Below are 17,130 nucleotides of genomic sequence, written 5' to 3' on the forward strand. Positions count from 1 at the left end.
AGAGCATGCATGTTCCGATTTGCGGCAAATGAGATATCAGACATGCATTCACCGTATGCTTGCAATCTGCAGTGTGCTGTTACATGTATAATCGAGCCTCTTGTCATACGCACCGCTATCACCTCACGCCATAAAACAGGAATACTCCCAGCAGCAAAATTGGACATGCTGCCGCAAATCATTCTGCCCAAAGAGGGAAGTGCTGACTGCACATTGACTGGTCACTCTTGACCATGCGAATACCCACTGAATTTATTATGAGTGCCTGCATGTTGAGCGAGTTATACGTTTGTCAAGTTATAAAATGGCATGAAGTCTGAAGTGTAATTAATGCACCTTGTCCTTAATGAGTCTGAGGTGACAAACATGATGCCATAAATCCAAGGTCAATGCGATTGATGTGCGTCGCTTTGTATTTTGGATCCCCAAATTTTAAGGTTTGTACCTTTGCTGTATACAGTATATAACTGTACATTTATTTTTCCACTTTTTGTATTAAAGATTTATATGATAATTCATTGTGTTAAAACCATATTAATTGTGTATGTTTGTATGTGTTATCTTTGTAAAATTGTATCTATTATTCTGTCTATCTTAATGTATAATCTTTGTATCTGCGTAATTCGACTTTTAAGTCGCCCACTCAGATTTTTTTCTTTAAATAAAGACCTTTTAATCATCAATCAAATCAAATCCCAAGTGGTACAGCCCTATTGCCACACTTGTGTACAGCGACAGGGCTGTGTATGGTTAGGAATGTACCTAAAAATTAAAGAAGGAAACAAGGAGAAAGATGAAAGGGGATGCACACACACATACACACACTCAACAGCTTTGTATATAATTAAGCTACAAGTACAATCAAAGACCTGGCTGAGGAAAAGGGAAAAAAATAAAAATTTCAGCTTTTCGAAGACACCATAGAAAAGCCACTGTGATGGCTACATTCAGATCAAATGCTACTGCATGTGCTGAACGTAAACATACTCTATAGCTGTACTGATTGCTTGTGTACAGCAGAGCGGCGTTTCAAGCGATCAGGATGTTCTGACACTTGTAAAAGCCTAACTTCTATTCGACTTTGGAGACTAGTAACATTATTAGTACATATGACATTTATTATTTTAGGTAAATGAATTGACCGAAAGATCGGTCTGTATACTGGTCATCCCGGATATGTTCCGCGGAAACTGCATCTGGCTTCACAAAATCCTCTATGGAGGAGAGCTGTAAAAGTAAAAAATGATAGAAGACTCCTCCGGACAGACAGATTTTCTGTCTAGTCACTGAATAACTAACGAGTTAGGGTGAATTTGCGCATGATCAATTGACGAGGAGGTGCGAACTTAGACAGAAAGATCCTTCTGTCCGGAGGACTCTTTTATATTTTGCCATTAACGCTGTCCTCCGTAGACAGACGGAAGGGACCAGTACCCATTGCTGTGTGGATATTCTTAACCACTGTCTCTATGGAAAATTGGGTGAGGTACCTCAACTTTCTCGATTGCGTCTAATTCACGGCCTTAGGTCGGCAAATTTAAGCTTGTATAATTGAATAAACTATTCAAGAATAGACTACACTCACCAGATTAATGAATAATCCAACATTTCGGTAGAGTTTTCAACGTAAAACACACATCAACCAGCCCGTCGCGTCGTCATGTTCAAAACTGCAGAAACAGACAGTATGAATCTATCAGCCAATCACATGCGAGGTAGTTTCTACATGTTTTTTTTTACTAAAACACGTACCTCGCATGTGATTGGTTTACAGATTCAAAATGGCGACATACGGCTAGCGAACGGCGATGCTGTGATATGGATAAAATTTCTGCATTATATCCGAGTTACTGGGAGTATTTCGATTACACAATGTGAGAAATTAACCCCAAATATTGCTGCATAATGTGTCATGTCATGTCAAACTTGTTTGAATGTAAAAAAGCTGTCTGAAATTTGGTTTATCATAACGTTTGATCTGCGCGTTGCTCCACACAGGAGCTGGGATCATTTGACTTCGGTCTGTATACGGAGGGGATCCGTGAAGCCAGACGTAGCCCATAGTCTCCGCGGAACATTCCCCGACGGACAGATACAGACCGATCTTTCGGTCAAGTGCGAACTTAGACAGAGAAAGATCCATCTTAAGCATCTGTCCGGAGGAGTTTGACGTTATCGAGAGGGGATATGAGAAGCCAGACGCAGTCTCCACGGAACATATCCCCAACCACCAGATACAGACCGATCTTTCAGTCAAGTGCGAACTGAACTTTGTTTTTCTGTCTACCAGTTTTGCAAACTATAAATTACAATTAACAAGTACACCCACTGCACTGCACAATTCACAAACAAGTGCCGGTCAACTGGGGTGAGCTGAGGACCTCTTGAATTCAATTTTCTGTAGATTCTAGTGTCTAACGTTACGTTACACCTCTCATACTTAAAATTCAATTTTACAATTAATTAGAGTCTTTCTACGTGTTCTAACAATTCTACAATGGCCAATTTACCTAGATGCACGGTGGCGACGGTGATATCAGTTATCAGATCGACCCACGGCCCACCCACGTCCACAGCATGCAGCTGCAGCAGCATTGATGATCAAACAAACGACGGCAATGGTGCCTGTCTTCTGCAACTGCAATAATAATTATTTTTTGTCGGCAGTTTATTCTACACTTGCAATCAGATGTGGTGTGCACTTCTCAGTGAACTGTTGCGGTAGGTACGCTCTTTGACTGACACTTCGTTTGGCTGTTTGTCGAAGATCGCAAACAGAATATACCACGTTACGATACCGGACTCCTGCTCTACTTTACTGCACTGACAGGTACGAGATGCGATGATGTTTGGGTACATAAAAAAAAGAAGCTATTCTGAACAGGTGGTGGTGGTAGATCGGCCGCTTGGAGTGTTGTAGTTGGTAGACGTAGACATAACGAGATTTCAATTCAGACGTTTTATTTACAGGTCACCAGATCATACACGGTGGTTCAAGCGGCAGACAAACTCATATCCACAGTAACATCTGTGTTAAAGACTATTCCACTCAAACTGTTAAATGGAATAGTCAATTATTTTGTAGGGGTATTTTATGAGTGACTTGGATTTTTTTGATAATTTTTGAAGATATTTAGTGATACAATAACTAAAAAGATAATATTTGTAATTTTTTTAATCAAAAATATTTTTTTTTGAAATCTGAGTACTGTTCTTCTGACAGTGGGGTGTCATAATAGGATACTAGTTGCACGACTACTAGGATAGAATGGTCCGTGGATGAGCCTTGCCAACGAAAGGTCACACATTGGGTCACGTTGTAAATAGATTCGACGGCTCAGGAGAGAATCACTGAACTTTACCAATATATTTTAAATATCTGAGACGATCGTTTGACGCTATTATGGATGATTTTCAGTCAGCAGAAGAGGTAATGATTTTTATGTGTGATAAAATTGTTGACAAGGAAAAAACTATTATTTAAACTCACCTTTATTGTTCACGTTCGAGCTCGATATCTGTCTTGGAATGGATGATCTATCTGCTACTACTACGCTGCGTAGTACGTGTGTATTACCGGCCGTATATTACCTTATCATGCAAAGCAATAGGCTAGGCCGCCCTGTCCACACCACACTGCACTGTCGCTAATATATCGTCAATTAAATACTAGTAGTATGGCGGTGTATCCTATTACCGAACGATTTTTATTTAATTTCTCCAGACGGGCAACATTATGCTTCAATTTAGCTAAAGATCTCGCAGAAAATAATCAAAATTCTGATAAATTTAGCTGTAGAACGTCTATCAGTATTATTTGAAAACTAAGCCATGCACTTAACAAAATTTGTATTTCAAATAACCCTTCCACAAAAACTGTCTTTTTACCTAACGTTACGCAAATCGTATTGTATTTACCAAACATGCCCCCTCTGTATGGGGAAATTTAGGCATTGCATTTTCGGTCAATGTTATTAACGCAGAATAACAAACATCAACTTTTCGGCAATTGTGCACTTCAGTTCGGGAAACCCACTCACAAGGGGGGCCCCTCCTTATAAGTAACCCGTCCCCCTTATAAGTAACCCCGTCCCCCTTATAAGTAACCCCCGGGGCACCCCTTATAAGGAGTCTCCACGCTTTTTTGCAATGCAACGCGAAAATGAAAGGACTGCGGCAATTCGCTTGATTATGTCCATAAAGCTTCACAAGTTTCCTAGTTACTCACGAAATTTGAGCAAAATCGGTTTGAGGCATCATATCTAAAATCATGGATTTAAATGCGATGTCAAACGACCCATGCGAATGCTGAAATGCGAGCGATTACTGGCGTGAGTGTCGCCAGGCGCGGCGGCGCGGCAATACTTGAGTGCAGACGTGGCGACGGAGTATAGCCAGGCGCGGCGGCGCAGCAATGCTTGAGTGCAGACGTGGCGACTGAGTACAGTCTTTTTACCTAACGTTACGCAAATCGTATTGTATTTACCAAACATGCCCCCTCTGTATGGGGAAATTTAGGCATTGCATTTTCGGTCAATGTTATTAACGCAGAATAACAAACATCAACTTTTCGGCAATTGTGCACTTCAGTTCGGGAAACCCACTCACAAGGGGGGCCCCTCCTTATAAGTAACCCGTCCCCCTTATAAGTAACCCCGTCCCCCTTATAAGTAACCCCCGGGGCACCCCTTATAAGGAGTCTCCACGCTTTTTTGCAATGCAACGCGAAAATGAAAGGACTGCGGCAATTCGCTTGATTATGTCCATAAAGCTTCACAAGTTTCCTAGTTACTCACGAAATTTGAGCAAAATCGGTTTGAGGCATCATATCTAAAATCATGGATTTAAATGCGATGTCAAACGACCCATGCGAATGCTGAAATGCGAGCGATTACTGGCGTGAGTGTCGCCAGGCGCGGCGGCGCGGCAATACTTGAGTGCAGACGTGGCGACGGAGTATAGCCAGGCGCGGCGGCGCGGCAATGCTTGAGTGCAGACGTGGCGACTGAGTACAGTACTCAGTCGCCACGTCTGCACTCAAGCATTGCCGCGCCGCCGCGCCTGGCGACACTCATGCCAGTAATCGCTCGCATTTCAGCATTCGCATGGGTCGTTTGACATCGCATTTAAATCCATGATTTTAGATATGATGCCTCAAACCGATTTTGCTCAAATTTCGTGAGTAACTAGGAAACTTGTGAAGCTTTATGGACATAATCAAGCGAATTGCCGCAGTCCTTTCATTTTCGCGTTGCATTGCAAAAAAGCGTGGAGACTCCTTATAAGGGGTGCCCCGGGGGTTACTTATAAGGGGGACGGGGTTACTTATAAGGGGGACGGGTTACTTATAAGGAGGGGCCCCCCTTGTGAGTGGGTTTCCCGAACTGACTTTACGGCCCTATTATCGGTAGGGTGGGATATCTAATTAGGCCTACCGGACGCTTTTTAATTTTATCGTGGCTTTGAATTCCGTACTCAGTGGATGAAATTTCGGCTAAAAATAACACCACTTAATCACAGACTCCTGGAAATTACGAATTCAGCCAACCCATGTCGATTCTTCGTTCCAGTTTTTTAGAAAATATGCTTCAAAATACCCCTCGGCTCTAAAAATATTTGTTTTTTGCGTGATGCAAAATCGCATTGTATTACCGGACGCGATGGCGATTTTCGTAATCGAATAATCGAGGCCTTTCGCACCTAGTCCTTGCACCAGAATCACAATTCATCCCACAAATCACCGTACACATTCTCACCGAGTGGATGACAAAGAAAAAAATGGGCAAATGAGGCTCAAATTTCGTATTTTACGGTAAAATGTCTGTCTTGCACATTTCAAACAGTTCACGCAATAAAACCTTGTGAGAAATCGACAACTGGTTAGACTCTATAGATCTACTTCTAGTTTACGTGCTTTGTCTATGGGAGCTGCACGCGCGGGTGATGAGTTGTGGGCCCCTTAGCGCACAACTATTCCGCATCGTTCGCGTTTGAGGACGATAGCTACAAAGAGAGGACCTTGGGAGAGCTACCATACACTGAATACTACAGCCAGTGCATGCGAACACATCACATGCGCACAAATTTCAAATCCATCAACGGATAAGATGTTTGGGTGCGCATGCGCTGGCCGTAGTAGTCAGTGTAGTAGCTCTCCCAAGGTCCTCTCGACCGAGTCACATTCAGTCATCAATTCGAACAGAAAGGGACTGTAGGCAGAACCAAACTTTGTTCGAGGCCTGTTTTCAATACTTCAACTTAATTGGTAAGTCTTCAAATCGAAGAAATTTTTGGATTTTAAGTTGCCATTTACCCGCGATACTAATTCTGTCATGATCCTGAATGCTACAATGCGAAGCCCCATTACGCTATGCGTATGGGGCTGCTGGTCGCAGTTAGCTATGCATACAATGAGCTGCACGCTGCTGGTCGCAGTCTGTGGTTTCGTACAATACTAGTATTTATCGACGCCGTACGGCGACAGCTCTGTTACGAAACCATTATTGCATGATTACTAAGACATGAGAGCACTTTGGGGCGAGTAATTCTCACAGACAACGTACTTTAACGTGAAACACAAACCAAGACAAGGAAATTCAAGGAAACTTTGGGGTACCAAAACTTTTTATTATCTTTAACAAGTTAAGCTTTATTGCAATATTTACTCAACTCAAATAATACTCTCCAAAATTATATCTATGATAATGTATGTTGAATATATCAACCTAATTTTTACTAATATTTATTTTGTTAAACAGATCATAAAATTTCACAAAAACCCCAAATATCATCACCTTGTCAATTCCCCAAAATTCGGACAGCGTCTCCAAAATTCGGACATGCGCGCAATGTCAATACGCATACAAGGCAGCTGAAAAATCTGCGCGCGCCATACATTGTTGGCGCAAGGTCGCATCAGGGATGTTGCGGCGCCCGTTCGTGTCCGAATTTTGGGGACCGTGCACTTGCATTCAGCCCCTGTACATTTATTCACTGCATCGGCACGTACGGAGATTTTGTTTTTCTTTTGTGTTTTTGAGGATACCATCACACTCTGAGCTTGCGATAACCGAAAAATCTCGCAACGGAACGGCGTAATTTTTCAATTTTTAGCGCTTTTTCGGCGACCCTGATTCTTCACACGGGACCTAATTCGCGCGCACTTTGAAAAAGTTGCGGCGATTCCGTGTTTTTGACGGCAGAATTTGGGATTTCAGATGGATTTTTGGAGGTGACTCAGGCACTTTCCTGTGGTGAACGAGTGTGCTAGTGTGTGAAACGATGTGATATGCTTGTGTTGTGACAGTCGACTTTGCTGCATTGTGATAAGTGGGACGTGTCCAGATAGTGGAGGCTGGCCGAAAATTGGGGTTCTTACTCTATACAATGTTGCATCACAGAAAATAGCCATGATCATGGCTCAAAGTGTGAGAAAGTTGGCAGTAGTCTGTGATATAATAGATTCCATTTTGAACATGCTAGCTCACACCAGCTTGCCACAACAGTTACGTGAATATTTTCATGCCTCTTCATCCATCCCGATCCGACCCCATCACAAATCGCACAAACCAACCACGCGGGCGAGGCTTGTGTGTGTGTGTGTGTGTGTGTGTGTCCATGTATAGTGGCTGCCCGTAAATCGGCTCGTTTAAATGGTAAACTGTGTAGACGAAATAAACACAGACTGACGAATCGGGATAAGATTTTGGCTTTTTTAATATCACTTCACAGAATAATTTTGCCAAGGCCACAAGTGGACATATGTTCTCTGCAATGGGATAATTAGCGATTTCCTGCTTAAGATATAACGCAAAATTCATTCATTTAAAATCATGATTGAAGCACGGAAGTTTATCACTCGTTGCGTTTCGTTGTGTGCCAATGCACATACAGCACCCTGTTTGTCTAGGGTCTGCTCGCGCTCGATCACGCTGCGCCGCACAGGAAAGGGCATTAGAGCAACCATGTGGCGTACCGTAAGAGCTTTCATCACGCACACGCACGTTGACACATTCACACACACTGCATGCATCCCAACGCGAAATCTCACACACATAGTACAGTGCCGGAAGACCCGCTGTCAACCTGCGGTGCTTGATAGGTACTCGAATTCGCTCGCACTGCTCGATTAGGGTAAAATCTCACACCGATAATATGAGGCTGTAAAGTGCACAATTGCCAACTTTTCAGCGATTATTACTAAAATTTTCTGTTTTTTGCTGCAGTTTAGCAATTTTCTGCACCGGCCTCCCTTGTGAGATAACAGCATGTGCGTAGTGCAATGGATGCGCGCGTATTCGAGTTGTTTTAATGGGCTTCCATTGAAAATGTACGCGTTCGGTAATAGGATTCTGTTCGGTAATAGGATGCCTGCCTATATATGCCAATGTCAATGATGGGGGGTTGTGTTTCCGGACACTTAACGTCTGAAGTTCGCGCGTGAAAACTTACCTATTTTACATAGAATATGCACCCTTCTTTACCTCAAAGACTTGATATAGACTCCTCATATACTAGACAACATACTCTGAAAACGGCGTGAGAATTCCTGGGTGTGTCATTTTCATTACAGACGCACTTAAAGTCTTACTCTTACAATACGCGTGCGGTCCCACTGAAAGGGGACAACTTTGCACAACAGGGAATGACACTAGAACCAAACTGGCAGGGTTTGCCTTTGAACACTTTAATTTGGTCTTCGGTATCGAATCGTCAACATCGTTGTTTTTTCCGCCCTCTCTCGGCGTATCTGTTACAACCGTTTACACATTATGTTCCCTTACACCACAACCTGTCCGGTCCCACAACGCTTGGTCATAATAGTAAATTTTACAGTAGTACGTAGGACCCCCTACGTGCGTAGAGAGTAATTTATCTATGATGAACACTGACTCTGAGTGTTCGACTCGATGTTGCTCACATTCACAATTGCAAAATTAGCGAGCAGTGGAAAGAGGCTCCTATTTATGGCTATGGTTGTAGGCCCCTACTGGCCCTAGATTCTAATTACTTCATTGACATAAATTTACTACTAGTTCTAACTTAGCCCATCCAGCAATTGTGCACTTTACGGCCCTATCGGTAGGCCTACCTCATTCACCGTGGGCCAAGGTGATATCCCATGAACCACCCCGCACTGAGGAGCTGGCGAGCTTCTCCTGCTGTATGGAACGCCGTTTGACTAGTGATAAGGTCACTAAAACTAAAAGCCCGCCTCACTCACTACTGCGCTTCTGCGGAGCTAGGTGACACATCGGACACTGTGCGATCGCAATTTCGCGTGCCTTTGCTCTCCACTGCAGGGTTATCGAGCTTTAATACAATGTTGCATCGCAGAAAATTCCCATGATCATGGCGCAAAGTGTGAGAAAGTTGGCAGTAGTGTGTGATACAATAGATTCCATTTTTGAACATCCTAGCTTGCACTAGCTCGCCACAACACAACAGTTACATGAATATTTTCATGCCTCCATCCCGATCCAAACCCATCACAAATCGCGCAAACCAACCACATGGGTGAGGTTTGTGTGTGTGTTTGTGTCCATGTAGTGGCTGCCCGTAAATCGGTAGCTATACACACTTCGCACAGCGTCTGGTCGGTTACTTGTGTAGACGAAATGAACACAAACAGATTGACAAATCGGGATAAGATTTTGTGTTTGTTTTTAATTATTATTTCACAGAATGATTTCACCAATCCCGGGAGTGGACGTACAATATGTCCTCCGCAAGATGTTAATTAGTGATTCCCTGTTTAAAGATATAACTCAAAATTCACTCATTTAAAATCATGATTGAAACTTGATTGCGTGGTGGTTCATGGGATATCACCTTGGCATACGGCGAATGAGGTACCGATAATATAGGGTTGTAAAGTGCGCAATTGCTACCTGTTCTTGGTGCCAGTTCTAACATCAATTGCTGTATAGAATCTAGAATCTAGTCATAGATGTCTAACATTAGTCGCCACGTGTGTGTATTTCCTATGCACTCCCGGGTTGGCGAACTAACGATAGGCACTGAATTAGTTCGCTGCCCATAGCGCGCCACGTATTATTAGCGTGTGTGTTATACACACACTTCAAAATGTAGGATGCATTGTGCATCATTGCATTTGAAAAACTTTGTTAATCTGCCACCTGAAATCCATTCGAAATCAAAAACATTCTCGCATTAAAATGGTTTTGTCACCTGTTACATGATAAAATACATTTGGATTACGATTATTTGTGTTTTTATGGAGGAAAAAGGTGAATTAGGAATATCTTTTGAGAGCGATGAAAATCAGTCGCCCCAGCTGATCTCCGATCGCGGCGCACGTTACATGCGATGTGAATGTCTGGCGACTTAATGGTAATCGACATTAGATCTAACACTATTTAGTGTTAGTTATGCAGGGTGATGTGAGCACGAGAGAAATTACTGTGAACCAGGAAGTTGCATATTTTTACAGATGAACACGAAGGTTGCAGATGAGATCAGGTCACGCGTCACTGCCTAATTTGAAAGTAAACAACAATCAAGATCGATGGCACAAACTAGAAGTTATGTTGAACCTACATTGAGATATAAAATGTGTTTCAGACCTAGTAGGGTCATATTTAATACAATAGCTCTCACTGAGGTAGCTGTCCCTGCAATGTTAGGTGTCAAGTTTGATCTGCTGCTTTAAGAAGGATTAAGAATAAGAGAATGTTTTGGGAGATGCAACGTCTCAAGTTAGAAGAAGCATGTAGGCAACATAACATCATTCCACTTTGTTTTGCTCTCCAAAAATAAAATGCTCTTCGCTCACATCTCCTGCTCCTTTGGAAAAAAAAAATGCTGCAAATCCAGTATCCAGTGGATATTCTCCGCCATATTCAAGTAACAAAAAGTAAGCGTGATATCTGTTCCAGAAACGTTACACTCCAACAGCATGGGAGAGGTGAGACAAGAAGTAGTCTAGCGTCTACACGCTGCAAGTGTAGACTGGAGAGCTCTAGTAGTTTAACTAGTAGTACATGTGATGCAAGATGCGCCGGTGCTTTGCATGCAAAACTTATCTGTGATGATCAATTGAATAACGTGGGCAAAATTTTTCAATAATTTGAGACTGCCAGCAGGGATTTGCATAATGTAGATCTATAGGAATACATGATAGGGTCTAACCACTTGCCAACCCCCCCCCCCACACACACACACACACTTCCCCCCCCCCCCCCAGAAATGGCACCAGAAAAATGTGGTTCTGAAGGCGTTCTGTCAGCTGATGAAACCCGGAAATGGTACCAGAAATATAAACTGACCCCCCACACGCTTTTAGAAATGCAGCACCAGCCCTGTGTTAATACTGAAAATCGTCCCTTTCGTCACCGCGCATTGACCACCTAAAGGGTGGACAACAGAGCACCTCACATCACCTTGCATCACCCACTACCCGAAAATTTGGGACATGATAGCAACAAGGGCACATCTAGGCAGGCATGACGTGCGACTAGCCGGACCGTGTGGTAGATGCCATGCAAAGCAGAGTGCTTTGTATTGTTAGGCAGCATTGAACAGTGGACAGTACCAATAAACGCTCATTTGGAAATGCATGCATACCCAACACAGCACATGCAGCCTTTTAACTGTGATGAATGTAGATTTCATGTTTATGAATGGGAATGTAGTTTGTTTTCAAATAGTAAGTATAATTTATATTTTAAACACATAATAGAATAACTGTTTTCGTGTAAAATGAACGGACATTTTGTGTAATTCTCTCAGTTTCAGGCCACAAACATACATGTCTCCATGCATGCCTGTACAAAATTATGCATTGCTCAAGTTCGCTCATATGTTTTATATGATTTGTTATGTCGAGATCATTATCTAAGTTTTATGTATGCATAGGAGAACTCAACATTGATGGTCTTTTTACAGAAATTCAGTGAGACTTCGTACAATGAGAACCATGATAGGATGAAGCCACTGTCGTCTTGAATTAGCAGGAAAATTAGCGGTAGAAATGCTCATTCTTTTCTTGTGCAAAATACTCCAAACTCCTCTTTACTTTTTCTTCCTTTCATATGAATCACACGGTTGACCCATTCAAGAACGAGGCATTCCAACAATTTAAATCTCATAGTCACCAAACTCATCTGGGTTACCAAGCAACAAGGTTTCATACAAAGACATTGTGTGATGTTGAATATTGCAGAACCACAAGCTGTTTCCTTAAATCATCTCTTCATATCTCCCATTCTCTCTCTCTCTCTTTTCCATCTTTATCTACAGACCACATTTGTTGTGGATGAAGTGAGCAACATTATCAAGGAAGCAGTCGAAGGAACCATCGGAGGCAGTGCGTACCAGCATAATAAGGTCAACCAGTGGACGTCCAATGTCGTTGAACAGTGCCTCAACCAACTCACCAAGCTAGGAAAGCCTTTCAAATACATTGGTGAGCAGTGACAAATTATTTCCTAGCCTCATTCACTGCAGTGGTGCCCAATGTCGTGTACCGGTACCTGATTCATCAGTTTGTGCTAGTTCTGCACCTTTCATACACATTGTTCTTGTGTAATTTCTGGTAGAGATCAAGTGTTGCATGTTTTGACGCGGGTAACTTGATCAACATGCTTTCAATGGGCATCTTAAAAGAACTGTCATTCCAACTGTAACAATGACATAAACTGTAAATGCTGATTTTCATTTAACCATGTGGTCGTGCCATTCAATTGCATGTTTTGTAAAGACTAAGTAGAGTACTCTTCTTCATGTATCGAGTCGAGCTTTATCAAAACGTACAAGGGTACAATGTACATGTATGTCTTATTGTACTGCTTTTGACACATGTTTTTTGTTTGTTTTTTTAAATTGATAAAGAGTTACTTGCTCTTCAACTGTAAAAGAAATACGCCAGTCAAAGGAAATACGCCAGTTATTTGAAGATGCTGCTTTCAGAAGGTAACTTTATAAATGCTTAATCTGCTACAAGTATTGGTTTGTCTCTTTCTGTTACCTGTGTAGATTTCTGTGTCGTGTAAAATGTTCAGCAAACCCCTTACATGCATTGTATATCTCTCCTACCACAGTGACCTGTGTCATCATGCAGAAGAACGGCGCGGGTCTCCACACGGCCAGCTCGTGCTTCTGGGATAACTCCACAGATGGCAGCTGCACCGTCCGGTGGGAGAACAAGACCATGTACTGCATTGTCAGCGTCTTTGGACTGGCCATCTAGTTCCTTCCCCTCCTGTTTGTTTTTGTCATGTTCTGTTCTATGTAATGTTGAGCGGGCTTGATGGTGTGGGCAGCATGGCCGCAGGGAAAAGAATTGACCACTGGACGCATCTCCCGATGTCAATGTGATTCCATACTTGAAGCCTTTTACTCTCTGTTTATAAACTTGGTGCATGCTGGGATGGAGGGGAGGGGAGGGAGGATGGGCGTAGGGGAGTTTTCATTTTGAGTACACCTGCATACCCATAAAAAACTTCATTTGCCAGCCGTTTCATTCTTGGTGTTTAATGTTAACACCTGACTGCACAGCCCATATTCAGCAAAATTTTAATATCAGATGCAAAAACTTCATATGCAATCTTTCTTCTTTTCCTCTTTCCTCTTTATCTTTCCTTTGGCTTTGTTGAAGTAGTGGTGGAAAAGATAGATGTTTGGCCAAATGAGATACAGATCAGAAAGATTTACTTTATAATTGACTGTATGTTCCTGTAATTGGCCAGTATATTAGACAGAAAAATACAAACTACACTGTGACAGAGCTCAACAAACATGTTATAGTACACATCAGTTTGTGAAAAAGAAAAAAGAAAAATATGTATATGAAAATTAAGGGTAACCCAGTGACTAGCACCAGATATCATTGCTATGGGTGGCCAAGATCATTGAAGGTGTGCTTTCGATTTTGAAATGAATAGTAGTCTACTCACATGCATGAGGGTCGTACTCACTTATCAAGAAAGCCTTTATTGTAGTCATTGTGTGCGAGCAAATTAATATCACTGTTCAACAACACTGGTTAGATTGTGCAATTAGAACAATGGTACTTGCAGAGTTTAAATTGAATTCCCCACAAAATTTTCTGAACAATTTTATAACTGTAATTAAAATGCACCCATGGTAAGACTACGTAGTCTCCATTATGTATGCTTTTTTATACATGAAAAGCTGGTGTATGAGCTTATCTAAATTATTTCCAATAGATGAGCCAGAAATTTAGAATTGCAGCTATTCCACTGACAGTGTAAATATGCCATTACTCTCTGTTGTTTATATTGTAAAGTCATTGTGTACATAAATACATATATATGTATCTAATGCAAATCTTGGTTTTTGTGTGAAGCAAAATATTATTTTACCAAAATTAACTTTGTTTTTTTTTCTTCAACTGTCCTTGTAGCATCTCTCAAGTGTATACAGGGGAAACTCAATAAAACGAACACTGCTTTGACGAGATATCGGCTATTACAAGGAAACTTGCACAGTCTTAAATTTCCTTCCACGCAAGTCTATGTAAAACACTACTCTTATAGTCTATCGGCTATTATGAAATAACTGCTATAACAAGATAAATGTTATGTTATGCTTTTTTCCTGCCTACTGATATAACGAGATATCACCTGCAGTATAACGAGGAAAACGACTCGGTCTCGACCTTCTCGTTATATTGAGTTTCCCCTGTACTCTCTATTCCTCTTTTCTACATGTTCGGTAATTATGAGAATGCACATGTCAGCTAGTAGGTGAAAGGCTGTGTCATGCTCGAACCAGTTTCAGATGAGTGATTATTGAAGTGGAGCTATTTTAATCTGACTGATTTGGGAAAGATGTGAATTATAACTGGTATAAATGCTTTAAGCAGTCCTTCAGGGTGCTTGCAGACATGTACACTGCACGTTGGAACGCAAATACGTATTTAAAGAGAAAGGAATTGAAATGTGTGAAAGTCTTTTACGCGCCTTTACATTTGCATAGTGTCTACAGCAAATGGGAAATGTCAATAGTTTGAAATGCCCATCATTTCCACACCAGTGAACAGGAGTTGGTCCGTGACTAAAATCGACAGGTCAGAGCCCGTAATGACTTGTCACGTCTTATTCATTGCACGTTAGCAAAGCTTCTTTCATCGTCTTCCTTTCATTCACTGAGAACTGATCCCAAGTGTGCTCAAGCTGACACTGCTAATAGGATGCTTCATACATGTACTTATAATTTTGTCATTGTTATGTGTAGAATTGACATATTGATATTAATTGGGAGGCAAACATACTTTTTTTTCAGTGTTACCTGTGAAATGTTTGTTGAAATTTTTTTTACTTGTTAGCCTTGTGTTTTACGAAATATGGAGGCTTTATACAAATTGTACAGTGATATTGAAACAAGAGCAGATTGTCTTTTTTTTTTTAATGACATGAAATGCAACCACACACATCTTTTTTCTTTTTCTCATTTAATTTAAGATGGATATCTGTTCCAGCTGAATTTGTCAATGAGGAACATGTACAAGACAAAGAGAAAGCAGCGAGGAATGCTGTAAATTCACAGTTCATCTTGATGCTAGTAGAAACTGTCGAATCTAGTCATTTATCACAATGACTATAGAGTCATACCTTGAAAACTGTGAGGAAATTTACAGATAGATTAAAGTTACATTTAATCCATACTTGAAGGAATGCCTCAAGTTTCAAGCTAAGAGCAAAGAGCATGGATCTGCATGAAGATATCAAGACAATGTATGGAATGATCAGTGAATATATGAATGTTGTTACCGTCACACATTATTTGGACGCACAAATCTTATCAGCAAGGTAGTTAGGACCACAGTGATTCTCTTGATATTATGAAGTCTCACTACAGTAGACAAAGTAAATAATGGAAATAATGATTGTATGTATAATAGAAACTGCATTGAATCCCTGTCACTTTCAAGTTCAGGGCAAACCAAATCTGTTCTCCCAGCTCCATTGTGCATGCATGCTGAGAGTTCTGAATCTCTTAAGTTGTGTACATGTTACTACATTCATTCCCTGTCAGTGATCAATTTTGCTATAGTACTTCAGATTTCATCCCACTGTGACCATGCTTGACCAGGGTAATGAGTTTGTGGCTCGATTCTCTATTTATTTAAAGGAAACAATGCTTGAGATTCCTGTCTTATATGCAGCCATTGACATAATGCATTCTCCATGAGCTTTTTGCTGTTCTGATGGAGGCTTTTTGAGTTGTCATAGCTGAGCACATAGTAAATTTAAGACAAGGAGTGTGATGTCTTTACAAATATCGTTCGTGCTTGTTTCAGAATATGTCAAACCACATCGATCACAAACGAAACATAGTTTGGTGTGAAATATGCAAAAATATGCTAATTAGCCACCGTTTATTAGACAACATAGTTTTCACCCACCTGTGTATTAGTTTTATATCATTGTATTTTAAGGTAGAAAAATCTAAGTGAAATATGTACCAATAGACTTATGCTCTGCACCCAATCAATGGAAATTCAAGATCCAATATTATTCTAGCTGTAAATGTTTTGTTTGTAGTATTGGTAAGTCAATCTTTGAGAGATGCCTTTGATGTGTTGTTTTTTTCTGTGTGTTTCTTATTAAATCTTTCAAACTTAATTTTCAGATGTGTGTTTGAGGTGTATCTTGTTTATTTCTAGTAGAGGCCTCTATGAGTATTTTTGAAGTAGGCCTACGGTCAACCTTGCCTATGACAAATCTACTCGGACTGAACAAATATTATATAACAAATATCTTCAACTTAGAGAAAATTTGACTTCTTTGGAATTAAAATCAAGAGAATATAAAGAAAAGAGAACTTGAAAAGACTTGCAACATTGGTGATTTTTTTGACTTATGCGAGGTTGACTTATGCGAGGTTGACTTAAACAAGGTTGACTGTACCTAACAATGATGACTATGCTTGCACTGCTAATTCTGTGAGGTTACGCTAACGAGAGACCATGCACAAGTTGAGAATGCCTGGCCTGGTGAATGTGCCAGTAATGTTTCATATTTATTCATCACAAGCCAAGTGGCAAGGTGAGACTTACACACATCGTGTTGACAGACAAGTTTGCATGCCTTCAAAATAAAATTACCTTGCACAAGGGGATTAAGCTGAACAAATGAGTGACGT

General features: G+C 41.0%; 1 protein-coding gene across 1 annotated transcript; it reads left to right on the plus strand.

The window, feature by feature from the left end:
* Positions 1-3,316: 3,316 nt before the first annotated feature.
* LOC139735885 (dynein light chain Tctex-type 1) lies at positions 3,317-15,940 on the plus strand. The gene is made up of 3 exons (XM_071646639.1): positions 3,317-3,430; positions 12,262-12,427; positions 13,062-15,940. The coding sequence occupies exons 1-3, from the start codon at positions 3,404-3,406 to the stop codon at positions 13,208-13,210; spliced, it is 342 nt and encodes a 113-aa protein (XP_071502740.1). The 5' UTR covers positions 3,317-3,403; the 3' UTR covers positions 13,211-15,940.
* Positions 15,941-17,130: the final 1,190 nt, after the last annotated feature.

This window comes from Diadema antillarum, unplaced genomic scaffold (genome assembly GCF_040938485.1).
Source record: "Diadema antillarum isolate AM-2024a unplaced genomic scaffold, OU_Dant_1.0 seq00000604_RagTag, whole genome shotgun sequence".
Lineage (NCBI taxonomy): Eukaryota > Metazoa > Echinodermata > Echinoidea > Diadematoida > Diadematidae > Diadema > Diadema antillarum.